The sequence below is a fragment of the Acomys russatus genome, chromosome 15 (assembly GCF_903995435.1).
Source record: "Acomys russatus chromosome 15, mAcoRus1.1, whole genome shotgun sequence".
Taxonomy (NCBI): domain Eukaryota; kingdom Metazoa; phylum Chordata; class Mammalia; order Rodentia; family Muridae; genus Acomys; species Acomys russatus.
Window position 1 is genome coordinate 49,378,446 of NC_067151.1, and position 26,827 is coordinate 49,405,272.

Genomic DNA, 26,827 nt, shown 5'->3' on the forward strand with positions numbered 1-26,827 from the left:
AAACAAAGACATGAGGATGTGTAAAGTATCTATTTAAGGATTGTGCAGTGGGCAGAAGAGGACAACTTAAAAGTGCTATGGCATTCACTCAAGCAGATGCAATGCTATACATAATGCAGCTGTAGTATTCACAGGAGCATACTTCTAAATAGTCTGGATATAAAATGGATTAAGATATAAAATAGTTAGGATATAAAAGCCTTAGTGGCTTCTTGGTTGTGAGTTGGATGCAAAATTAGTAAAAACGGTGGAGTTCTAAGTCTGTATGAGGTAAAGCTCAAAATCTGAGAGGAAAAGTGGCCTCCGAGAAGAGGCTAAACAATGTGTTCAGTTTAGAAAGTGCTGAATTGTGGGAAGGATTAAGCTTTGTCACAGGTGGAAGCAATCTTGGTGGGCTTTACCCTTGGGGCACCCTATGAATACCTTGTGACAGACTGAGTAGAGCCATCCTGGGCCTGGAATTCAGGAAGCAGACCTGGGAACCCCAACTGGGCTATTGTTTATCTAATTGACCCTCAACAGGAGAAGAAGACTGCCCTTCCCATGTGACTCAGGCAGGTGAGGAGGAGAGAACAACAGGTTCAGCCCAGGCTTGAGCGCGTGTGGAGCAGCGAACAGGCCAGACCAGCACGCGGGTCAGAGAGACACCTAAGGAATTGTCCCATGGAACGGATACTGGAAGGTTCACTCTTTTGTCCCTTTAACCTTTTTTCCTTCTTGTGTAAGCTAGTTGGGTTATATAATAAAGTTTAATTGTTAAGAAACAGAGCCAACACTGAATCTTGGATTTCCGTAGGTAAGTAAATGAGTGAGCTTAGAGGTAACACCTAAAGCAGAGATTTAAGGTTTCTAGAAGAAATTGCCTGCCTACTAAGATGAAGATAGGGAATCCATCACCTAATGCATGCAAAGTGCCCACAGCATAAATGCATCATACACCAGCTGGTGTGCTTAGATGCTTCACTCAAAAAAGCAAATTCTAATCTATCCTGAGCATAATGATCAAATCAATCTCTGTGTTTAGATTAAGTCTGAAGTTCAAGCTTTAGCTTAACTTAAGCGGCCCTCTCTGCATTTAACAGAAAGCTTAGTAGTTGGCAATCTTTACCCACTCTTCCCTAATCATTGAGCCATACTGAGCTGGCTTCACAAGCCATATTTCTTCAACAATAACAAGCTGTTGCTGGGTTGCTTTATGAGCTAAAAGCTTCTTAGTATAAATGATCCTGCCTAGTTCATGAAAAATCAGTCCTAATGCAATGTCTATAAGGAAAGGTATTTTGTAAACCCACATCTATAAATGTTGCATCATATTACTGATAATGCATTAAATAAAACTCCAGATAAAGGACCAAAGTGCTTGCCTACTGCAAAGTTGTAAGTTGATAATAGATAAAAAGAACTCCCAGGGATGTGAAGAAGTCCTGTCCTTAAAGATAAGGAGAATTGAATAGGTTTTTAATATCAAGTGGAATGATCTGCACTATGCTTTTTTATCATCAAGCTGCCGCTAAATCACTGTTAGTTTTCTTGGTGTTCATACAGAGACATAGAAAAGGTCCTATATATTATCCCTTTGATTTCTCTCTAAATCAAGGAAAGAAAATGGACCCCCACCTCCCTAATTTTTGGAGGAGATTCTAATAATGTCAGGGAAGAAGCGCATCTGTGGAGGAAACAGTGTATCATGTGAGGTGCAATTCCACAGTGATTGATTGAAGAAGGGGCTGTCACAGGTGTCAGGGAACCATTCGCTGTACCAAGGAGCTATTGCTGTGATGAACCTAAACATACAATTCATAGGTCTTCGGAATTCATTTGTGGAGATGTGGATACATTTGGAGGTGCAGGGTATAAAAAAATGTATCAAGAGAAAAAGAAAGGATTACCTGTACAATTGCGGGAGGCAATTTATAATACTAAAATGTTTGCTGAATTTACAATATAGGAGATACTTTGAAACTTAATTGATTACATGTTCATCTGCGAATTTTAAAATAAAAGATTCAGGGCCAGACATGGTGGTACACACCTTTAATTCCAGCACTAGGGAGGCAGAGGCAAGTAAATCTCTGTGAGTTCAAGGCCAGCCTAATCTACAAAGCAAATCTAGGACAGCCAGAGGTGTTATACAGAGAAACTCTGTTTCAAAAAAAAAAAAAAAATCAAATCCCAGACCCAGGAGAAAACCCCCAAACAGTTCTTCTAGTCACCCAAGATAGGGACTCTTATTTTATTCCTTAAGCATTTAGTTAGTTCCAATTCACCAACCAAAGTGAGGGACAAGTTAATGACTCACAACCAAATGAGACTTCTTTCCTCTCCTTTTACATTTTGATTCAAATAAAAGCATCCTTGCTTTCCCGTCTGACATTTTACATAAGCATATCATACCTTTCCCAGCCCACAACCAGGATAGTCTTGTTAAGCACCAGGATCTGTGAAATATTCACAACTTCATCCTGCCCAACACGTAGGGTGTGGTAACAATGTCCATTAAAGTCCCAAACCTTGAAGAGAAAAATGAAAACCAATATTGAAACAGAAAATAAAAAACATCTTCAGTGTTTGGAACAGTACAGTGTAATAGGAAGAGTCTGTTAAACATGGTGTTTACATTCTGTGGTAGCTTATCTTAGTGGGCAATTTCCTGAGATTTAACATCTCTGAAGAGACAAATCTCTAAGTGTGTACTCTGAGAGTGTTCTTAGAAAAAATTAACTCATATGAAAAGACCCACCCTCTTTCCATGGGATGAGATCCCAGACTGAATAAATTAGATTGTTTCCTGACTTCAATTTTAATGTTAATCTTCAGGCTGCCCCAGCGCAACTGAACTGTACTTCAAACCAAGTCCCCAAATAATCCCTTCCTTAAGTTGCTTCTGACAGCAACATGAAAAGTAACTAATACAAAAAAATGAGTTCCAAGGAGAGGTCTCTTCCTGTGATGAAACTAACCACGTGGTTAATAGGCCTGTGGAACTAGTTTGTGGAAGAGGTGTGGCTGAGTTTGGAGCTGCAGAATACAGAAGCTCTAGAATGCAGTAAGAACTTGATCAGCTGTTGTGGGAGGTTTGCAGGAAAAGAACGTTGGGAGAAATGTGCTTAGTAAAGGACAAACTCATAAGCTGTTAGAGAGGAAGAGGAACCCTATGGGGAACTAGGCTATAAGATCTTCATTCTGTCATTTGGCAAAGAATCTAAAAACCAGTCTTGTTCTGAGAGCTCAATGGGGCTGAGTTTTAAAGGGGATAGACTCTTTCTGTGTGGTCCTATGTGTTTGCATGGGTATGTACTTCTCAAATTTTTCTTTGTTTTTGTTTTTTTTTTATTATCATTATTGTTGCTGGTGGTTTGTTTTAATCTAGTTTATTTGTTTGTTCATGTGCCTGTTTATTTTCTAGAACTAAAGAGAAAAAAAGGTATGAAGTTGAATAGGTGGGAAAGGGGGATCTGGAAGGAGACGAGGGAGGGGAAATCTTGATCAGAATATGTTATATGAAAATGTTTCTTTTCACTTAAAAGAAGTAACAGAGCAATTTCTTGGGCATTCGGGCTGTGACATGGCTAGTGTTCATTGTTCATATCTTGCTCTCCCTTGAGAGAAAAAGTAAATCAAAACAGTATGGAAAATGTTCAAGGAAGAAAGGAATCTGAGTGAGTTTAAAGATGCAAAAATGGTATTTACAATGAAAGCTGTTATAATTATTCAGAGATTAATGCCACTATAGAGATAAGTAATGTTCTTCATAAGAACAAAACAAAACAAAACAAAAAACTGCAGCCTGGTGGGCTTGTGCACACTTTTAGTCCCAGCACTTGGGAGGCAGAGGTGGGAGGAACCTCTGAGTGTTCAATACCAGCCTTTTCTAGAAAATAAGTTCTGCTTCAGGGCAACCAGGGATATACAGAAAAATCCTGTCTCAAAAAAAAAAAAAAAAAAAAAAGACAAAAATAAATAAATTAGGAAGGAAGGAAGAAAGAAAAAGTGCCGTGAGGACAAGATTTCTACCATCAATGACTACAACTTATAAAAATATAAATTCAGAAGCCATGCCAGTCAGAAAAACAGGTGAGAGATCCACTTGACTATGGAATGCCCCACCCCTTAAGTTCAGTTCTCAAATGGCACTCCGCTGCTCCTCTCCTACCCCACATTGTCCCATGCTGTCATGCTTCTAACCCCCAAATCAAGATAGACTTTCATTTCTCCAGTGCAGGCCATGCCAGTCAGAAGAACAGTTCACTACTCAGAAGAACATGTTGAAGTCACTCCACCTAAAAGAACACATCAGAAAACAAACAGGCTAACTCATACAGAGACTGTCTGCTGGGCCCTTGACCCCATCAGCAGCCAAAACTCCAGCTCTCAACTCAGGCTACAAATCCCTACTGGACCAGAGACCACACCACCCACCAAAAGCCCAGATAGGTGGCAGAACTCCACTGTTCTCTCAGTGGCCCCACATCCCCAGCCCCCATATCATCCCCTAACTTGGGAAGAGACTACCAACTGGACGAAAGCCAAACTAGCTGGCATAAATGCAGCCCCAGCTCAGTCACAGAAACCCTACTGGATAAGAGGTCACAACAGCCACCAGAAATCTCCGCCAGAAAGACTAGAAGACCAAAGAGGAAACAAAAACCAAGGGGGAAAGCACCCATCCAATAAAGAAAAACTCAGAAATTGGCAAATAGACCTATAATCATCTAAAGGCCAGGTGCCTAGATGCCAATGTAAGAACACAATAAACAGACAGGGCAATGTGGTACCTCCAGAGCCCAGTGATCCTACGGCAATAAGACCCAAATATTCCAATGCAGCTAAAGCACCAAAAACTGACCTTAAAACCAACTTTATGAAAATGATAGAAGTTCTTAAAGGACTTTATCAAACAGCATGGATTAAAGCTGATTTTAACAACAACAGAAAGTACAGAAAGCCTACAAACTCCTGGAAACTGATCAACTCTATACTAAATCACCATTAGATCAAAGAAGAAATAAAGAAATATACCTATATCCCATAAAGGAATAGAAGCATTCATTAAAAATATTAAAAGTGTCCCAACCAACCTACCACCCAACCACCACCACCAGCAACAACAACAACAAAGCCCAGAGCCTGGAGGGATTTGTGCATAATTCTACAAGATTTTCAAAGAAGAGCTAATGCTAACATTTCTCAAATTATTCCACAAAATAGGAAAAGAAAGAACATTGCTAAATTTACTTTATGCAGCCCACAGTCACCCTGATACCCAAACCACACAAATATTTAACAAATAAGGAGAACTGCTCACCAATTTTACTCATATTGATGCAAAAATATTCAACAAAATACTTGCAAACCAAATCCAAGAAAGTCTCTAAAGGTTAACCACCATAATTAAGTAAGTTTCATCCAAATGATTTAGGGATGGTTCAACATAAAAAAAAAACTGCTCAATATAATGCCCTATATACACAAACTAAAAGAAAAACCACATGATCCTCTCTCATTAGATGCTTAAAAAAGCCTTTAACAAAATCCAACACCCCTTCATGATAAAAGTTTTGGAGCTATCAGAGATACAGACTGGATATGGACATACTTAAATATATAATTCAGGCCGTTTATAACAAGCCTATAGTCAAAATCAAATTAAGGGGAGAGAAACTCAAAGTAATTTCATTAAAAAAAACAACAACAACAAGGCTGCTCACTCTGTATTTCTTCTTGAAGAGCTAGCCAGAGCAAGACAACTAGAGTAGGTCAAAGAGATACAAGTTGGAAAGGAAGAAGTCAAAGTTTCACTATTCGTAGACGATACAATATCATACAGAAATAACCACAGAAGTTCTGCCAAGGAACTCCTATAGCTGATAAACACCTTCAGCAAAATGGCTAAATATAAGATTAACTAAAAAGAAATCAGTAACCCTCCTCTAGACAAATGACAAGTGGGATGAAAAAGAAATCAGAGAAATAACACCCTTCACACAATAGCCACAAATAATATGTTATTTTGGGGTAACTCTAACCAAACAAGTGAAAGACTTGTACGACAAAAACTTCAAGTCTTTAAAGAAAAAAATTAAAGAATATATCACAATATGGAAAGATCTCCCTGGCTCATGGATTGGTAGGATTAACATAGTAAAAATGACCATCTTACCAAAAGCTATGGATTCAGTGAAATCTCCATCACAATTCCAACACAATTTTTTACAGACATTAAAAAAATAATTTTCAACTTCATATTTATACAGAAAAACAAAAACACTAAAACAAACCTGTACAATAAAAGAACTTCTGGAGATATCACGATTCCTGATTTCAACCTATACTACAGAGCTATAGTAAAAGAAACTGCATGATATTAACATAAAAACAGACAGATTGATCAACAGAATCAAAATGAAGACCTAGAAATAAATCCACATGCCTATGGACACTTGTTTTTTGACAAAGAAGCAGAAACCTTACAATGGAAAAAAGAAAACCTCTTCAACAAATGTTGATTTGTAACTAGATATCTGCATGTAGATAAAGGTAATATATCCATACTTATCACCCTATTCAGAACTCAAATCCAAGTGGATTGAAGATCTCAACATAAAACCAGACACATTGAATATGCTGGAAGACAAAGTAGAGAATAGCTTTTAACTCGTTGTCACAAGAGACAACTTTCTAACCAGAACATCAACAGCTCAGATTCTAGGAACAACAATTAGGGATCCAAGATGGCAGCGAGCAGTGTGGACCGTGTTTGGAGGCTCCAGTGAACAATTCAGGGAATTTCACAGATTTCTGAGCCAGGAACACCGAGGTCCCCACACCATGGCAGCGGGAGTGCACCACGGTTCGGAATGACCAGGGTGGGGAGGAGCACAGATTTTCTCGGATCATAGCAGCAGTGGCAGAGGCAGCTGCACCAGCGGCACCAGCGGCACCAGCGGCACCAGCGGCACCAGCAGCAGTGGCTGAGGTTTGCAGCTCATAGCCTTCCGGTGGAGGCGATTGGTGTGGTGGCCGGTGGGAGTTGCTACAGGAGAGGGGACTCTGGACAGGATTTGGATCACATGGTGCCTTGGGACCCAGACTGGACTTGTCAGAAAGTTCAGCCCCAGTGTCCCGGGTTCTGGATCAGCCCAGCAAGCAATTCTGCCCGAGGCACTAACTCAGCACATCCATAGCTCCCCTGCTGTGGCGCAGGCTGGGCAGAGCGCTCACTTCCACCCTAGGGACCACCTCAGCTCAGCGGCAGCTCCCCTGCGGTGACGCAGTCTGGGTGGAGCCCTTGGTTCCAACAATGGCACTAACTCAGTGCAGCCGCAGTTCTCCTGCTGTGATGTAGGCTGGGTGGAGTGCTCAGTTCCACTGGCTCTAAGACTCTGGTTGGACACAGTGTGCAGTTTGAATCCAGAATTCCTGGCTGAGCTTGACGGACAGTTCGGGGCCTGAGTCAATAACTGACCACAGCATGCACTTTGGGCCAAAAGGCCCTAAAGGAGCTTGGTGCGTAGTCCCTGCCCAAAAATTCTGGCTGGACCGTGTGTGCATTTTGGGCCCAAAATCCCTAGCTGAGCTTGGCAGACGGTTCAGGCCCTGAGAATCTAGCTGAGTTCAGCCCGTGGTTCGGTCCCAGTGCTCCTGGCTGGACATGGCAGGGAACACAGAAGGCTGTGGATACCTTGGCCTGACCCAACGCTCATTCAGAGACCCAGAACGATTGCAGGATCCACAGCAGAGGGGGACTAAGGATCACTGGCCGTGAGAGACCAGAACAACAGGGCTAACCTCGTAACATCCACACCAGTGAAGCTTTGAGCTCGCAGCCTAGGGAAATCGTGAGAAAACAAGTGAATCTATCGTCAGACACCCTCCATTCAACTCTGGAAGCTGCCCAACAAAAACAAAGACGGCAAGATGTCTAAAGGACAACGAAAAAGCATATGCAAAAAACCCCAAAACAACATGGCGTCTCCAGTTTCCAGCTATCCCAAAGAAAACAACCCAGAGAACTCAAATACAACGGAAATACAAGAAAATGACCTCAAATCCTTAGTAATGAGGATGATAATGGAGGAAACAAATAAAATTCGTAATCAAATGCAGGAAGACGCAGACAAACAGGTGAGAGACATAAAAGAAGCACATAGAGTGGAACTGGAAAAATTGCAGGAAAATGCAAACAACCAGATGAAAGAAATAACTAAAACGGTTCAAGCTCTGAAGACCTATAAAGAGGCAATGGAAGAAACTCAGGAATATACAAAAAATCAGATGAAAGAAATCAAAAAATCAGTTCAAGATGTGAAAATGAAAATGGAGGCAGTGATAAACACACAGACAGAAGAAAAACAAGAACATGAGACGTCAGAGAAGAAGGCGAGGAACACGTAGGTGAGCTTTTCTAAGAGAATCCAAGAGATGGAAGAATGAATCTCAGGTCTAGAAGATACAATCACAGATATTGAATCAACCATTAAAGAAAATGCCAAGTCTGGAAAACTCCTGACACAAAACATCCAAGAAATTAAGGACACCATGAAAAGAAGAAATTTGAGGATAATAGGCATTGAAGAAAGAGAAAACATCAGACTCCAGGGCCCAGAAACTATTCTCAACAAAATCATAGAAGAAAATTTCCCCAATATAAAGAAAGAGATGCCTATAAACATACAAGAGGCCTACAGAACACCAAATAGAATTGACCAGAAAAGAAAAACTGCCCGCCACATAATAATCAAAACACAAAACATGCAGAACAAAGAAAAAATATTAAAAGCTGCAAGGGAAAAGGGCCAAATAACATTTAATGGTAAACCTATCAGAATTACACCCGACTTCTCAGCAGAGACCATAAAAGCCAGAAGGGCCTGGACAGAGATCCTGCAAACCCTAAGAGAACACAGATGCCAGGCCAGACTACTTTACCCAGCCAAACTATCAATAACCATTGATGGAGAAAACAAAATATTCCGTGACAAAAACAAATTCAAACAGTACCTATTCACAAATCCAGCATTACAGAAGGTACTAGAGGGAAAACTCCATCCCAAAGGGTCAAGCTACAACCAAAACTACCCAGGAAATAGATAACTATCCCATGGCAAAAACACAACTACACAAACGCTCGACTGGAAACAACATCAAAATTAAGACTCTTAACAGTCACTGGTCATTAATATCTCTCAACATCAATGGCCTCAATTCTCCAATAAAAAGACACAGACTAACTGAATGGGTACATAAACAAGATCCAACATTCTTCTGCATCCAAGAAACGCATCTCACCCATAATGAAAGGCATTACCCTGAGGTAATAGATTTTGTGAGTAGACTGTGGGCATGTGGGGATGGGAATGGAGGGATCAGGGGAGGTGGGATGGAGGGAAAACATACTGGAAGAGATGAATGAAATGGGGGTGGGGAGCATATCCAGGATGAGGTAGAGTGCTAATGCAGTGAGAACTCCATGGAATCTATGAGTGACTCTAGCAAAGACTCCTAAAAATAGGGAACAAGGTTCTTGAACTGATCATCTTCTGTAAGTGGACTAGGCCTCAAATAGAGTAATCTGAAAACTAAACCAGCAACAAAACAGTTGATCTAGTCTTAGTCCTGCCTGCAGAGTGTTCTGGAAGCAGAGCCTAGCATAATTGTCACCAGAGAGACTTCATCCAGAAAGTGAAGGGGGCAGATGCAGAGTCTCCCAGAAGAAACATTAGGTGGAGGTCAGGGAGTCCTGTGGGGTGGGGGAGGAAGGATTGGAGGACTCAGGAGGAGTCAAGGACACCAAAAGAACACATACCACAGAATTAATGACCAGGACTCATGAGGAATTGCAGAGATTAGGAAACCTGTTGGGATTTGACCCAGGTCCTCTGCGTATGTGTTATGGTTGTGTAGCTTGGTGTTCCTGTGGGGTTTCTAAAAGTGAGAGTGTTTGCTGTCTCTGACTCCTTAGCCTACCCTCGGGACCATTTCCCTCCTTTTGGGTTGCTTCTCCCAGCCTTGATGTGAGGATATGTGCCTGGTCTTATTGTAGTTCTTTATCCTGAGTTTACTTGATGTCCCTGGGAAGCCTGCTCCTTTCTGAGAGAAGGTGGAAGTGTGGGGAAGAGACTGGTGGAAGGGGAGGAAGGAGAAACTACAGTTCAGATGTAATATACGAGAATAGAACAAATTTTTCAAATGAAACAAGAATAAAATACAATATAATGGTCAAAATGTTTTAATAATCTGCATACTAGAATAACACGAAGTATGAAAAATTCAAATTCACTTGTAATAGGAGAGTCATTTTTGACAAAGAAGCCAAATCCATACAATAGGAAAAAAGATAGCATCTTCAACAAATGGTGCTGGTCTAACTGGATGTCTACATGTAGAAAAATGCAAGTAGATCCATATTTATCATCCTGCACAAAACTCAAGTGCAAGTAGATCAAAGAGCTCAACATAAAATCAGACACATTGAATATAATAGGAGAGAAAGTGGGGAAGAACCTGGAACTCATTGGCACAGGAGACAATTTCCAGAACAGAACACCAACAGCTCAGGCTCTAAGATCACCAATTAATAAATGGGACCTCATGAAACTGAAAAGCTTCTGTAAGGCAAAGGATACTGTCAACAGAACAAAATGACAGCCTACAGACCTGGAGAAGTTCTTCACCAACCCCACATCTGACAAAGGGCTAATAACCAAAATATATAAAGAACTAAAGAAATTAAACACCAGCAAACCAAATAATCCAATTAAGAAATGGGGTTCAGAGCTAATTAGAATTCTCAACAGAAGAACATCAAATGGCTGAGAAACACTTAAAAAATGTTCAACTTCCTTAGTCATCTGGGAAATGCAAATCAAAAACTCTGCGATTCCATCTTACACCCATCAGAACGGCTAAGATCAAAAACTCAAGGGACAGCACATGTGGAGAAATGAGAACATTCCTCCATTGCTGGTGGGAGTGCAAACTTGAACACCACTTTGGAAATCAATCTGGTTCTTTCTCAGAAAACTGGGAATAGTGTTATCTTAAGACCCACTATACCACTCTATGGGGGCTCAGGACAGGTGCTGGGACTCCAGGTGAGATTGGTATGGAAGAATGGGGGAGGAGTAAGGGAAGGATTCAGAGGTTAAGGAGCCCCACAAGGAAACCATCAAGGTTGGCAGATCTGGAGGCGGGGGCTGGGGTGGGGCGCTGCAAAACTGCTGTAAACCAAGGACAATGCATACAGTAAACCTAGACCCCCCATTCAGATCTATCCAATGGATATCTCATTCTCCACATTTGCGGGGAGAGTAAGGATTGCCTCTAACATGAGCTCTGGTGCCTTCAATTTGATCACTTCCCCTTCCACTTGTGGGGCAGGTGGGGTGTTGCAGAGGCACACAGAATGAGACCTGATATAGGCTGTGGTCATATGGTGGGGGAAGTGGTCCCCTTCTGTCAGAGGTCTAGGGGAAGGAAACAGGGCAAAAGAGGGACGGAGGGTGGGAACTGGAAGACAGAAGTGAGGGGCTAACAATTGGGATGTAATCTGAATAAATTAAAATAAATATATAAATAAGTAAGTAAATAAGTTAGAAAAAAAGAGCCTGGACTGAAAATACTAACAAAATTATTTCTTATTCAAAAACAACTCCCTTCAGATATGTATTCAGATATTTGGCCATCAAGTCACACAGAAGCTACTATACTTGTCATAGCAGGGGCCAACCTACATCTCAAGATGGCAGGGAACCTTGGTAGTAACATGCAAATGCTCTAGGGTTGACAGATACACAAATTTTTGGGGTCAATTATTTAAGTTTGCATAAAATTTTTAGAAAGCAACTGAAGCCCAGCAATATGCAGTAGAGGCAGATGCCCATTGGAAGGGCTTTGAGAGATCACGGTGTGAAGCTGTAAGGATGAAACCTAAGTTGCATTCTAGTGCTCAGGACATTGAAGGCACTAGAGACAAGTAATATTTGCTGAAGACAAGTGTCTGCACAGAGTGGAACTTACCAAAAGAGAGCGATGTATGATGGAGGCTGCAAAACTAGATGGACAGAGCTAACCACAGATGCTGAGGTCCACATGATTCCATCATGACCACCAGATAGAGTTCTTGAATTTTGTGTTTGGCATGTTGAACGGGTTTCAGTCTTGCTTTGGCCTAATCAACTTTGATCTACTTTCATTTCCTTCTTTTGTGTGTGTGTGTGTGTGTGTGTGTGTGTGTGTGTGTGTGTGTGTGTGTGTATGTATATGTCATATTTTGGTTTTTCAAGACAGGGTTTCTCTGTGTAACCCTTGCTTTGCTGGACTTGCTTTGTAGACCAGGATGGCACTGAACTCAGAGATCTACCAGCTTCTGCCTCTGCAAGTGCTGGGATTACAGGTGTGCTCCCCTGAGCATGCATTATATTTTATGTGTATGTGTGTGTGTGTGTGTGTGTGTGTGTGTGTGTGTGTGTGTGTGTGTGTATGTGTGTGTGTACAGAGCTCACAATTAATAGATTGTCTTGAGTTGCAAATAAAAGTGAGTTGCTCACCAGCTTTATAAGAGACTTTGGAAATTCGGCTTTTGAATCATGTAAATGCTTATAGATAAACTGAATGCATTATTTTTTATTACAAAGTGTCCATGAGCCACTGAGGATTATAAAAGAATGATTTTTGGAGTGGGAGGAAGCTAAGTAGAGGCTTGCTTAGCACACACAGCATCCTACATTTTATCCCCAGCACTACACAAAAAAAAGGATGTGTATGGGTATTAAGATTACAAGGAATAGTCTTCTGCTGATTAATCTTGTTAAATTGATAGAATTTAAAGTTACCTAAAAGACCAACTTCTAGGCATGTCTGTTAAGATTTTTTTGGAAAGTTTAACTGAGGAGGAAAGAACCAACCTTAATGTGGTGACACCATTCTATACATCACGGTATTAGACTGAGTTTAAAAACAAAAACAAAAACAAAAACAAAAACAAAAAAACAAGATATGCTACACCCCTCCCTCTTTGTCTCTGGATTGGAGATGTGACCAGCTGCCTTGTCCATTTCTTGCCACACCTTACCTGCCATAATGAACTGAACCAGTGCTTATCAACCTTCCTAGTGTTGTGACCACTTAATACAGTTCCTTGTGTTGTTGTGACCCTCAACCATAAAATTATTTCTGTTCCTACTTCATAACTGTAATTTTGCTACCATTATGAGTTGTAGGGTAAGTATCTGTGTTTTCCAATGTCAATGAGTTGTTTCACACTCCCTCCAAGGGGTTGATACCCACAGGTTGAGAGTCCCTGAACTAAACCCTAAAACTAAAAGACAAATACATTCTGTACTAAAATTTATTCTAGTATTTTATGTTATAACTCATTAAATCTCATCAAACAAATTAAGATAGATAGATAGATAGATAGATAGATAGATAGATAGATAGATTACTCATGTGACACTAAAATTCTTCAAATATCTAGAATGAACAATAGTGACACATTAATGAATGATTGGTGCCTAGAAACCTCTATGCATATTTAAGGTTGGTTACAAAAAAATCAAGACATTAGAGGGCTGAGGCTCTTCCAAACTCTGTGGAAGAGAAACTGAAAACTTAGTTGCATTCCTGTAAGTAGAGGTACCACTAGTCATGCCCAAGACATGAAGGATTAATAATAAAACCAAAGAGTCAGGATTACATAAGTTCTAACCTGGAGGAAAAGAAGGAGAGTCACATGCCCCTGCCCACATCCCTTCTTTCAGGCTTTCCCAACTGGAAGTTTATCTGTATCATCTGAAACATTTTTAAATAAGTAGGTATATAATGACCTGCTTTTTGAGTTCTGTGAGCTACTTTTGCAAACTGGTGTAACACAATGAGGGGATCATAAAGAACTTTAATTTAAAACATGTGGATTAGAGGCAGAGGTCACAATCTATCCTTACAGCTGTCATCCCAACTATACCGCAGTCAACTGGGTCTGAGCTCTCAGTAGGCAAACCCTAACCTAATTGCTGTGCAGATAACTTAGGAACTGAACGTGCAGATAACACCCAGTTGCTACCTGCTGGAAAATCTACCACATGATTGTTGCACTGGGGGGAATATGTCCAATTTTTTTTTGAGTGATCACCAGTGTACTGTTGTATTGCATATTATAGAATCTTTAGAAATTCTGGCTATTTTCTTCCCCTATGATAAAGAAATCTCACTTTTCAAGGACAGCTGATGGAATCTAATTCAGGTCCTGCAGAACACTCAGCACATGCTGGGTCTTCTTTCTTTTACTGATGAAACTTCCTGTGGACATAGGTTGCCATGCCCATTTTTAAAGAGTATCTAGCAGTGGTTCAACACTATTTACTCAAGCAGTGGGATACTGACAGGGCTAACAGAAACACTTGCCCAAAGTGAATCACCAGGTCAGTGGTAATTAGAATGAAGCCCTAAGATGAAGCATTTTTGACAAATATCACGCAGAGGTCAAGTCCACACTGTGTATCAAAATTAAAATCAATACACTCTTTGACTTCATAGTTCAGCATCTGAAAATGGATCTCACAGATAAACTCCTTCTTGTGAAACAGCCTATTTTCAGGCATATCCTGTAGCATTGTTTATAATCCCACACTTTTTAACCAAACTGTTTCTTATTAACAAGAGACTTAGGTTGGATCATATGATACAGCCACCAGGAAATAAGCCATGCGGCAGGCACCACCCAGTAGTGAAAGCCCAATGCTTATAATGTGCATGGTCCTTGTTTCATACTCAGCACAACCTTCTATGTACACAAAAAGAAATGAGTTATCTGCATTTTTCTACACCCGCCTAAAACTCTAACAGTTACAGAACGTTTGTTTGACTACCATTGGTAAAAGATGCTCCAACACTCTGAACTGTAGTACCCTCGATTGTAAAATATGGATTTGACTTTATAGTGTGTGTGTGTGTGTGTTGTAACAGTACCTAGCACAAAGTAAAGATGTTGTAGAATTTAATAAGCACCACTACCTATGTAGAATAGTCATAGAAACTAATATCCAGGAAAGAACGATGAAACTGCAGACCACCATGTATTTGTTATCTAATAACAAATAGCTCTCCTAGGCTCCAAAAATGAACTAGCAACCAGCAACACTGTTGTCCTCAGAGGAACAACTGGGTATAGGGATTCTGTATAGACATTAATTCAAAGATTAGTTAGCTTTCAGATCCTTCAAAACCATGATAAATGGAACATAATGTTAATTCTTTGATCACACAGCTTCTGATTTAAGGTGGTAAATTATAAATAGGGCTGAAAACTGTCATTCATTTTTATTTCCTCACAAAATATGCTCAAAGAAGTTCAACCTTTATTTCTGTATCTAATACAGAGGTTGCCAAACGTGAGATTATGTTGTGTGGCTGTTATTAAAAATTCACTTTAAAATTCAATAATTATGCTGCTAAATATATTTCAAGGTTTATTTTCATATGAATTCATGTGCATGTGTGTCTTTGAGAATATATGTGCACATGGGTGTGGATACCTATGAAGTCCAGAAGATCCCCTAGAACTGGACTTCCAACCGTTGTGAACTGTCCAGTGTGAGTACTGGAAACAGAACTAAGGTTTTCTGAAAAAAAAAATCATAAAGAATTCTCAACTGCTGGGCCATCTCCATAGCCACTAGACAATGAAATAAATAGTGACCTCTGCAATGCACAGGCTTCTGCAGAGAATCCAGAGTTGCTTTCCTCTAAACATGGCTCTTACTCTGCTCAACTAAAATAATTCTCATGAAGAAATACTGAAAAGATCTATCCACTGCTCAGTCTATGGAGTATTTATCATGGGTCATTTTTGCAATATCTACAAGGTCTGCCTTACCCTAGACTCTGTGACCAGCACCTTCTACATAATAGGTAGATGGCTCTTTATCCCTTGCTTTGTTTTTGCCTCACTTTCACACTCCAAGACCAGGCAATGAGGCACTGGCTGATTCCTTTTGCATGTCTAATACTCTATTTTCAGCTGGTGCTCTTTTATTTCATCTCATCTGTTAGGAGTGCAGTCCACACTGTACCAGACCACTTGTGTACAGACGTTTTTCCTATACCAAAGTCTCCAGTTCATGTATTATTAGACATAGCCTTGCATAGCCATGTTCTACTGATATCCAGAGACTTTCATGCATACCAATCCCAGTTCTCTTCACATGCTGGTGATTATCAGCTGGGGCTTTGACTGGACTTTTGAGGCTAACTTTGGATAGTGTCTCTACATATCCTAGAAGCTTTCCATGACTCCTCTCTGCCTTAACTGGAAGCATTATGCACCCCATGCTAGTGGTCCATTTTTGATCTACCATGTGAGGGATTCTAGCATCTCTCAGTCCCTGCTATGAAAGGTTTGAGAGTCATGTAAAGTTTATTCAAGAAGCGAATTTCTGTTGCCTCATGATTTCACAAGCCATCTCCAGTTAATATAAACTACAATTCTCTCGATGGAGAGGTGCTGAGAAGAGTCACTGGGAGTTATAATTTCTAGTGGATCTGTCTACTATCTAGCTTTACATGAAAATATGATCACAATGCAAAGTATCTCCCTCCTCCCCGAAGAAATAAATGGCAGTTATAAAATAAAGAACTAAAAGAAATAAGGTACTATTAGTTTAAGATGAAAAAGAAATATGATTACGATTATAATTTTATTATACCCTCTCACTACCTTCATAGAACAAAAATTCAAGTTATTACATATGTTTACTTTTAAGTATTCTTTTTTTTAATTTTTTAAGTATTCTTTTTTGAAAAAAAATATTACTGCCATTTAAAACCCTTTATTATGTTGTCTTATGTCTCAATTCATTATTGTAGGGAGAAAAAAGAGAACAGGAGATGTTAGCTGAAGGATGTGAAAATTATTCAGGCCTCTTATCCTCCAAAGTAATCATGCACTAGAAAAGGCTTTCTGAAATTAGCACAACTAGCTGTGTCTTCTTACGAATAATTTATTCAGAAATATCATTTATTCATCATTCTAACAACTTCATCATTGGCTGGTTTATTTAGCTCTTGTCTGGTCTTGTCTTTCTTCTTGCAAGGCCAGAGGGCAAAAACAAGCAATGTTTTAGCTGTGCCTCTCTCTACACTCTTACAGCCTCCTGGGTAGAAAACATTTCATTTTGTCCATACCTTTACAGTCCCATCTGTGCTGCCAGTCAAAAGCCTTGTCATATTTGCATCCAGAGCCATGGTGCTGATCTCTGCTTTGCCATGGCAACCGGTAAACTGCTTGATTTTTTGTCCAGTTTCTATCATCCAGAAGGACACAGTAGACCCCGCATCAGAGCTGATTACCTAGGGAAAAATAATGTAGTGGAGAAATTAAATATAGTTTCTGAATTAGCCACTTTCACTTCAATAAAAATGCCTAGACTGTGCACTTTCACTGCTGAGATTCTCCAACAGTTAATGGCATTCTTGTAACGTGTTTTCCTTGTTATGCTGTTAACATTTCAGTTTCTAGGTCATAGCTCAAGGAATGAAGTCGTGATCCTCTTTATCAATGCAGGCATGAATCTGTTTCCTTTACCCACTATTCAGCTGAGTGTCTAGAGACCCTCTTGACAATACCACAATGCCAATAAACATATCAGTCTTTCACATTTATTTAAGAAAGGCAGACCTTATAGTGATAGTACTGTGACACTATTTACTAAACAAAAATGAAACTTTTTATTTGTGCTCTGCTTCCATATAGCATTAAAGAAAGAAATACTTCTTTCTACTACTATGGGGAATAGTGAACTTCAACAAGTTACTGGAACTATTGATTTTTTTTAATGCCATTTGTATTTTTCTTTCTCTTTGCTCAGCGTAGTGTGTGTGTGTGTGTGTGTGTGTGTGTACATGTGTGCTTATGTATGTGCTTTTAAATTATTAGTGTGTCACTAAAAGCAAAAAGGACAGGTTAAATATGAATACACATATACACTTCAAGAGGAAAGCAACAAAACAAATACTAGGAGGAAGAAGACTAATTATGATAAAAAATGAGAAATTGAGGGTTTGATGGCAGCAAGTCAACTGCTTCTTACCTCTCTCACATTTCTTGTTTAAAACTATTCTAGCAGTGAGACTCTAGAGATCTAATTAATAAAAAAAAATAATAAGCACATAAATATGTAGATAATAATTTATCTATGGCAATATCTTGATTTTGAGAAAACAAAGTATTTCCCTTTCTATTTACATGTTAAGTGCCATTCTGTACATGTAAACTTATTGAGAACAGTTCATATGTGTTGAGGACATCTAATGTACATGAAGAAGAATGGCATTGATGGCAGTCATAAGTTCATTCCTTCATTCGACAGGTATTTGCTGAACTAGACTGTGACAAGAGGACTTTATTGATTAACTCCTGCTTTCTAGGACTAAATCTGTGTATTAAACTCTCTAGATAAGGTCTAGAGAGATGGTTCAGTCTGTAAAATGCCTACCACACAATCGTGAGGACCTGAGTTCTAATGAGCAGAGTGGTATGGAAGAATGGGGAGATAGAAGGACCCAGAAGGTTCAGGAACTCTGCAAGGAGACCATCAAAGCTGGCAGATCTGGACCCAGAACGGCCTGCACAAACTGTTGCATCAACCAAGGGCAATGCATACAGTAAACCTAGACCCCATGTTCAAATCTAGCCAATGGACAGCTCATTCTCCATGGTTGTGTGGGAAGTAGAGACTGCCTCTGACATGAGCTCTGGTGCCCCCTCATTGATCACTTCCCTTTGGTGGGGAGGCCTGGTGGCACACAGAGAAAGGACATACAGGCTATCTGGATGAGACCGGATAGGCTGTGGTCATATGGTGGGGGAGCAGGTCCCCTTCACTCAGATGTCTGGGGCGGGGATAGAGCAGAAGACTGAGGGTGAGTGGGGATGGGAAGATGCAAGCAACACAAGTAAGGGATAACAATCGAGATGTAATCTGAATAAATCACAATATATTATAATTTTTTAAAGGAATAGAAAATAAAACTTTAGATATGGCATCCCATTGCATTAATTATCCTAGTGATCATTTCTAAACTTGAAAAACACTATTAGGACCATGATTTTTACCAATGATTCTTGTCAGTTTGTTCTTGTTTCCCAGATTTTGTAACTAGTTGTGCCATTCATAGTGACAGTGGTATCATGTGGTCCATCTTTACTCAATTATAGAACCTCATGATGTTTAAAAATTGCTTAAAAAAGAACTTCTTACTGAGAAGCAATAAGAAATTCAATGAAGGCCAAGTTCACAGTACGTGAAAGGACAAAAAGGTAGATGTCTTGGGTTTCTATTGCAAAAGTAACATGGGGAGGAAAGAGATCCCTTCACCTTACTGAATGTAGGTACATCACAGAGAGAATCCAGGCAAGTAGTCATATACTTGGGATGATAAAGTATTATATCTCATTTTTTCAAAGATACAAGTCACTCGGCTTTGAGGTTTCATCATCACAGGAAATAGATAAGCATGGCGATAAAGCGGTAACTGTGGGCTTTACATTCTGAATGTCAACAGGGAGAGAGAGAGAGAGAGAGAGAGAGAGAGAGAGAGAGAGAGGGGCAGAGGCAGAGACAGAGAAGGGAGGGAGAGGAGATAGGGAGGGAGGAAGGGAGACAGAGGGAGAGAGAGAGAATTCTAGACTATGGACGTCTTAAACCTCAAAGCCCACCCCCATGCCCCCAGCTCCAAGAAAGAGCTTCTAGTCATTCCCAAAAAGCTCCTATAAGCAGAGGCTAAGCATTCAAACATGTCAGCCTATGAAGGCCATTCTCATTCAAACCACCACATCACCTGATATCCATCACCAACTAAGAAAATGCCCCCAAGGAAGCCTTCCCTAGCACTGTCAGCTGAAGGTGGCCTAGGCCACAGAGCACTGCTCATTCTTCCAGCAGCAAGTCATGCAGCAGGGTGACGGTCTTCTCCACATGCTCTGGAGGTTCAGGTGGGGCAAGGTTGGCATAATTGAAAATTGTGCAGTTCCTAGTGACAGGTGCCAAGAGGTTATGATACAGGTTTCTTGGGTCTGTTGTACAGTGTGAACAAATGCTCGCAGCTCTTAGCCCTTTTTGATCAACGAAGCATTTTTTATTAATATTTTCTTTGTATGTAAAGGAGGAACCATAACTCTCCACAGCTGTACATATAACCCTTTTCTCCTAAAGAGGAGTCAGTGCTCCTATATTTTTCTTTTTTTTTTTTTTTTTTTTTTTTTTTTTTTTTTTTTTGGTCAAAGCAAGAAGTAAATACTTTAGAAATGTTAAATATATAGATAAAGTGAATAAAGTTGAGTGTCCGCACGGTGGCAAAAAGGTTTGACTATAGTCAAACCTTTGGGCATTATCTTTTTTTTTTTTTTTTTTTTTTTTTTTTTTTGGTCAAAGCAAGAAGTAAATACTTTAGAAATGTTAAATATATAGATAAAGTGAATAAAGTTGAGTGTCCGCACGGTGGCAAAAAAAAAAAAAAAAAAAAAGATAATGCCCAAAGGTTTGACTATAGTCTGATCTTCTGGAGGCATTTTATTTTCATTTTAAATTTCCTTCTTTCAGGTGATTCTAGCTTGTGTTGAGTTGACATACAGCTAGGGCATAGTAACTGCTAACATGACCTCACAGCGTTTGTGACTATCTGGATAGGACATCCACAAGACTGGGTCTATCAGTAGGCAATTATGAATGGAACAAGGGGTCACATGGGGCCCAACCTCTCCCTAATAAACTATTGGCAATTGATACATTCTGGAAGAGGAGGAGTCCTTGTCTTCAGTTGTGCACACAACCATGTGATCCAGTGGAAAGTTCCAACCCTGTGGCAACACTGACAATCCTGGTTAAAATGAGTGAATCACAAAACAAACCAAAAAGACATGAATGTAATTAGGGGACTGTACCGGCAGAAGAGTGGACGACAGGAGTATAAAGTGGGTGGGGCTAAGAGTGGTTGGAGTGTATCAATTATATACATGTATTAACTTACCAAAGCAAAATCATGAGGAAAATGAGAGAAAAGTCATTATTATTTAAAAAAGAGAGAAGACTGCTACTAAGGCTTTTATTTGTAAAGGAACCTCTAACGGAGCAGATAACAAAGCAAGCAGGGCTGCAAGAAGACCACATGGAGCTTATCCGAATCCTCCATGTAAGAGCATCTCAGCTAATCAAGTCATTTCCAAGGCAGGAAAGAAAGCAGAGCTTGAGTGAAGTAATAAGTAGTTGATAAAGCTCGTATTTCAGGAGGAACAGAAAAGAATCTGGACAACATCACTTTTAAACCTTGTTCTCTTCTCTGAAATTATAATTCTGGTTAAACAATTCCTTAGGTGACAAAAAATAGTATCATTAAAGTAGGAAGAAACTTCAAAGCTGAATGACTTGTATCCTTTTTTAAAAATTTTTTTTATTAATTTACTCTCATTACATCTCAATGGTTATCCCATCCCTTGTCTCCCCCCCATTTTCCCCTTACTCACCTCCCCTATGATTGTGACTGAGGGGGACTTCCTCCCCCTGTATATGCTCATAGGGTATCAAGTCTCTTCTTGGTAGCCTGCTATCCTTCCTCTGAGTGCCACCAGGTCTCCCCATCCAAGGGGAAGTGGTCACATATGTGACATACTCCTTTTTCACCCCAAGCATATCACTATTTTCACTTGATTTTGTTTGATGACCCAGATTCTTCAGCAAAAGTGTTCAGGTTTGACTGATTCACCAGTTAATTGTCTAAAGTTGGACTTGAGGTCAATCATATTAATTAACCTCTATAGTTATCACTTTACCCATCTGTGATGCAGAGCTAATTACAACTACCCCAAACCTTTCTAAAAGGCTTAAAGAAGCTAACATTTGTAAATAGCTAATTATAACTTTTGGCATTAGTGCAAATAACCTATTAAAGTTATCCATGTTATTCTTCTAAGCTTTATTTGTCTGGTCTATAATGGTGGTTCATTCATGTTTCATGTTTAGGAAAAATAGTATATAACTTTCTGCTACTATAACAATGAATGAGGATGATTATAATTTGAGAAACTAAGTATCAACGTACATTGAAATTTCAAATTATGTCAAATATTTATCTTACATAATTGTTATTCATTTTGTTTTTCACGATTTTATACATATATAAAGTGATTTGATCATATTCACTTTCTTACTCTGTTATCCTCTCTTAGCCCCTTTCCACTCCAAACAAACTCCTTCTTCCTCCTGTCATGTCTTACGTGTGTGTGTGTGTGTGTGTGTGTGTGTGTGTGTGTGTGTGGTAAAGAGGTGGGGGGAGGGGAAAAGAAGAGTCATGAATGCACATCTTTGTGTGACATGGGCTATATTTAATTTGAGTTGCCTGTATAAGCATTGGAGGGGGATTATTTAATTGAGCAATGATGGCAACTTACCAGTCTCTACATTGCTGAAGAATATGACTCACCCTCCATCAGCAACTATTAAGTAAATCTCTTCAGCAGGGGTGAGTTTTCATGATTGTCAGTTCCAACCATAATGAATTATTGACAGGCTAAGTCTTATTCAGTTCTTGGTCATGTAAACCCATCTGTTTTAAAGTACTTTGTATAATAGCCACATATGTCCCAAAGACAATATTACATAAACTCTAAGGAATTTAGATTCTATATTCTATAAAGAAACCGAACTTTTTCAAGGCACAAGAAAAATATGGAATAGTGATGTTTCCAGAAAATGCTAGCATTTGTGAAGGACTTTGTAGCCAACATTTGCTACTTTGTGGGTTCTTTTTTCTCTCTTCTTCCCTTCTCCACCCTTTTAACCCCATAACCCTAAATAGGCAAGAAAGAGGGCTTAGAATGGAAAGGAAGCATTAGACGGCTTCCTGCTGATGAGGCATGTTGAATTCTTTGGGACAAGTTTGATCTTCGTCATAGGATATCTAATATCCTCTTCTGGTTTCTTTGCACATGACTACTTGACAAACTGCAACCAACAGCATCCAACCAACAACAGCAACATCACCTCAGAGACCCTAATATGTATATATCCTCTGAAAAGTTCCTAGAATTCCAAATGTCACACAATTGCAGAAACTGTCAGCATGTGGCAAGACCATGCTCCTGCTGGAGCAGGAGGCAAATCATAGTGGTGCCCTGTATCTCCACACCTGAAATTAAAACAAAAGCATATTCCTATCATATGTCTGTGTTTTCTAAAAATTAATCAATTTATTTATTCACTTTGCGTTCTGATCATAGGTCCCTCCCTCCTCTCCTCCCAGTCTCACCCTTTCTCCCTCTTCAACCATTCTCCCTCTCCTATTTCTCAGAAAAAGGGAACCCCTCACCCACCTACCGACCACAGTTCACCAAGTCGCATCAGGAGTGAGCATACCCTCTTCCCTTGTGGTCTGTCAAGGCAGTTCCACCAGGGAGAAGTGATCAAAAGGAAAGGAACAGAATCTATGACAGAGACAGCCCCCACCCCTCTTACTAGAGAACCCACATGAAGCCTGAACTGTCCACAGGCTACATCTGTGTAGGGGGCCTAGGTCCAGTTCGTTCGTGGTTCTTTCACGAGCACGTGGTGCTTCAATCTCCACAAGCCACTGTGGGCCCTGGTTAGATGGCTCTGTTGATCTTCTTGTAGAACTCCTGTCTCCTCCATGTCTTTCCCTCCTTCCCCCCACCTTTACAACAATACTCCCTATGTTTTGTCCAATATTTGGCTGTGAGTCTTTGCCTCTGTTTTGAAGTGTTTCTGGGTGGAGCCTCTCAGAGGACAGCTATGCTAGATTCTTGTCTGAAAACATAACAGAGTATCATTAACAGTGTCAGAGGTTGGCTCTCTTCCCTGGGGTGGGTCTTGGGCTGGGCCAGGCATTGGTTGGACATTCCATCAGTCTTGACTCTATTTGTTCAATCTTTATCCCAGCACATCTTGGAGGCAGGTTAAATTTTGGGTTGAAGTTCTTGTGGGAGGATGGTATTCCCTCCCCCAACCAGGAGTCTGGTCTAGTTAGAGGGTTTCCTCTTCAGTCTCCATTGCCCTGCTACTAGAAGTCTCAGCTAGAGTCCCCTGCATATCCTCCCAACAGCCTACCATGATGTAGGTCTCCAGCTTGCTGCAGAGATGCACCCTCCCACAGTTTTCTCTTTTCTTCCTGTCGCAGCTCCCGGAGGTCTGATCTCCACCCTTATTTTTCTCTGTATTCCCTCTTCTCCTTTGTTTCCTCTCTTCCACCACTATTACTTTCTGTTCTATTTCCTCTTCTGAGTGAGGTGTATGCGTTTCCCCCAAGGGTGCTCCTTGTTTTTTATCTTCTTTGGATCTGGGCAGTGTAGTATGTTTACACTGTACTATATGGCTAAAACCTACTTATAAGTGAGTACATACAATGTGTGTCTTTCTGAGTCTGGCCTACTTCACTCAGGATGCTACTTTCTAGTTCCATCCATTTGCCTGCAATTTTCATGATTTCTTTTATTTTTACAGCTGAGTAGTATTCCATTGTGTAAATGCAATGTAATACAATTTGTCAATTCTTTGGTCAAGGGACATCTACTTTTCTTTCCTGATTCTGGCTATTATGAATAAAGTTGCTATGAACATAACTGAACAAATGTCCTTGTTGTATAGTGGAACATCTTTCGGGTATATACCCAGGAGTAGAATAGCCTTGCAATAAAGCTATTTCAAATTTTCTGAGAAAGCTCCAGATTGATTGCCAAAGTAGTTTGTACAAGTTTGCACTCCCACTTTTTCTCCACATCCTTGACAGCATGTGCTGTCACTTGAGTGTTTGATATTAGCCATTCTGGCAGGTATAAGATGGAATCTCGGTCATTTTGATTTGCAGTTCCCTGATGATGAAGAATGTTGAACATTTCTCTAAGTACTTCTCAGTCAGTCAAGATTCTTCCATCGAGAAGTCTCTGTGTAGCTTTGTACCACATCCTTTTTCCCCCCTATTTAGACAATGCTAATTTATTTAAGGCACAATCATTCTTCATTTCCTTTTCTTTTCTTTCTTTTTTTTTTTTTTAGTTTCTAACATTTTTTATTAATACTTTTATTTCATTACACATGTATAAAACAAACTACATACAGCAGGGGGAACCATGTGACAATCATGAGAATAATGAGTTCTATACATGTTACATTCATAGTGACTTGGCCATCTGCATTTGTCTCATTTGAAGTAAGTGTCTTGTTGGGTCTAAATTTATGAATGAAATTCAATATCTATCCTATTTCAACTCTAATAGCTTAACTTCTTTAACCTAATCTAAGATGATCTTGTCCCCTAATCAACTACGCTTGGTTGTAAAACTATACTATCTTGTCTTCAATGCCCCTCAGAGACTTAAGAAGGAATAAAACTTAAATTCCTCAGTGAACCAGCAGTGTGGGTTAGCAGCTTCCAAATTGTACAAATTGACTTAAGACATTTTACTACCTGATCAGTCACCCAACACACTTTATAACATTGGAGCCTCTTCTTCAGCTTTGTGACCTAATATCTCTGTCATGCTTGTTCGCAGGGCAGGAACTATTGAGGACTTGCTTACCCTGATTTGGCAGAGTGTGGCCATCGACTCTGCCTGCATCAAAGTTGCCCATTTTTAGGCAGATTCTGTTTGTGGCAAGAACGAGGACATTTTGCCCCATGGTTGGTTTGCCACCTTTGAAGCCTTCTCCATAAGGAAGTTCTTTGAAGTGCATGATCTTCTTTGAGTTTGGCTGGGTATTGTCAGGAGTTAACTTGTCTAGTTGTTGAAGAAATTTAGGATTGTAAGAGAACTTTAAATGCCATATTCTGTGTGTCTCAGAGGCTTTTAAAGACCTTATTCAACTAATTTACCACATATATCGATAGAATCATATCTATCTGTGAGAGTTAGGATATATATTCTTGTGTTAAAATCTGCCAGGTATTTGATATGGTTATATTTTTAATCAGTATACTAAATTCTATGACAATGACTTAGATATAACCTTCATTATAAGTAACAATTAAGGCCTTGAGCTAAAGAGTAGGTTCAATCATCTAGCTTTTGTTTTATCCTCCCTATGTGTTCCTAAATCTTTCTTTCTTTCCTTTCAGCTCCCATCTTTTTGCCTATGTTTGCAAAATAAAAGCAAAGAGAGACATTCTTGCATTTCCAGAAAATAGAAACAGAAGGAACACTACCAAACTCATCTTTAATTGAAATATATATACCCTTTGTCAGATGTAGTATTAGTGAAGACCTTTTCCCAATCTGTAGAGTTTACATAATAAAGGCTATATATAGCAAGTCAATAGCCAATATGAAATTAAATGGAGATATACTCAAAGTAATTCCACTAAAATCAGGGACAAGAGTGATTGCCCTCTCTCTCCACATCTCTTCAGTATAGTAGTTGAAGTTCTAGCTAAAGCAATAAGACAAGTAAAAGAGATCAAAAGGATACAAATTGTTAAGGAAAAAGTCTACTTGCAGATGGTATGATAGTATGGCTAGATACAAGATTAACTGAAAAGTAAACCAGTGGCTCTCCTCTTTATAAACTGGCTGAGAAAGAAATTAGGGAAACTACACACTTAACAATAGCCTCAAATAATATAAAGTATCTTGGTGTAACTCTAACCAAGCAAGACAAAGACCTGTATGAAAAGAACCTCAAGTCTCTGAAGAAAGAAACTGAAGAAGGTATGAGGAGATGGAAAGAGCTCCCAAGTTCATGGAATGTAGGATTAACATAGTAAAAATGGTCATCTTACCAAAAGCAATGTACTGATGCAATGCAATCCCCATCAAAATACCTACACA

The 26,827-nt window shown here is 39.7% G+C and overlaps 1 protein-coding gene across 1 annotated transcript in view; it reads right to left on the minus strand.

Annotated features, from left to right (window-relative positions):
* The window catches only part of Wdr49 (WD repeat domain 49), a 170,123-nt gene that overhangs the window by 59,653 nt on the left and 83,643 nt on the right, over positions 1-26,827 (minus strand). Inside the window, exons 8-9 of the mRNA XM_051157307.1 lie at positions 17,182-17,346; positions 2,395-2,510 (exon numbers count right to left, since the gene is read on the minus strand). Coding sequence (XP_051013264.1) covers positions 2,395-2,510; positions 17,182-17,346 — 281 coding nt within the window. The remainder of the gene's footprint in view (positions 1-2,394; positions 2,511-17,181; positions 17,347-26,827) is intronic.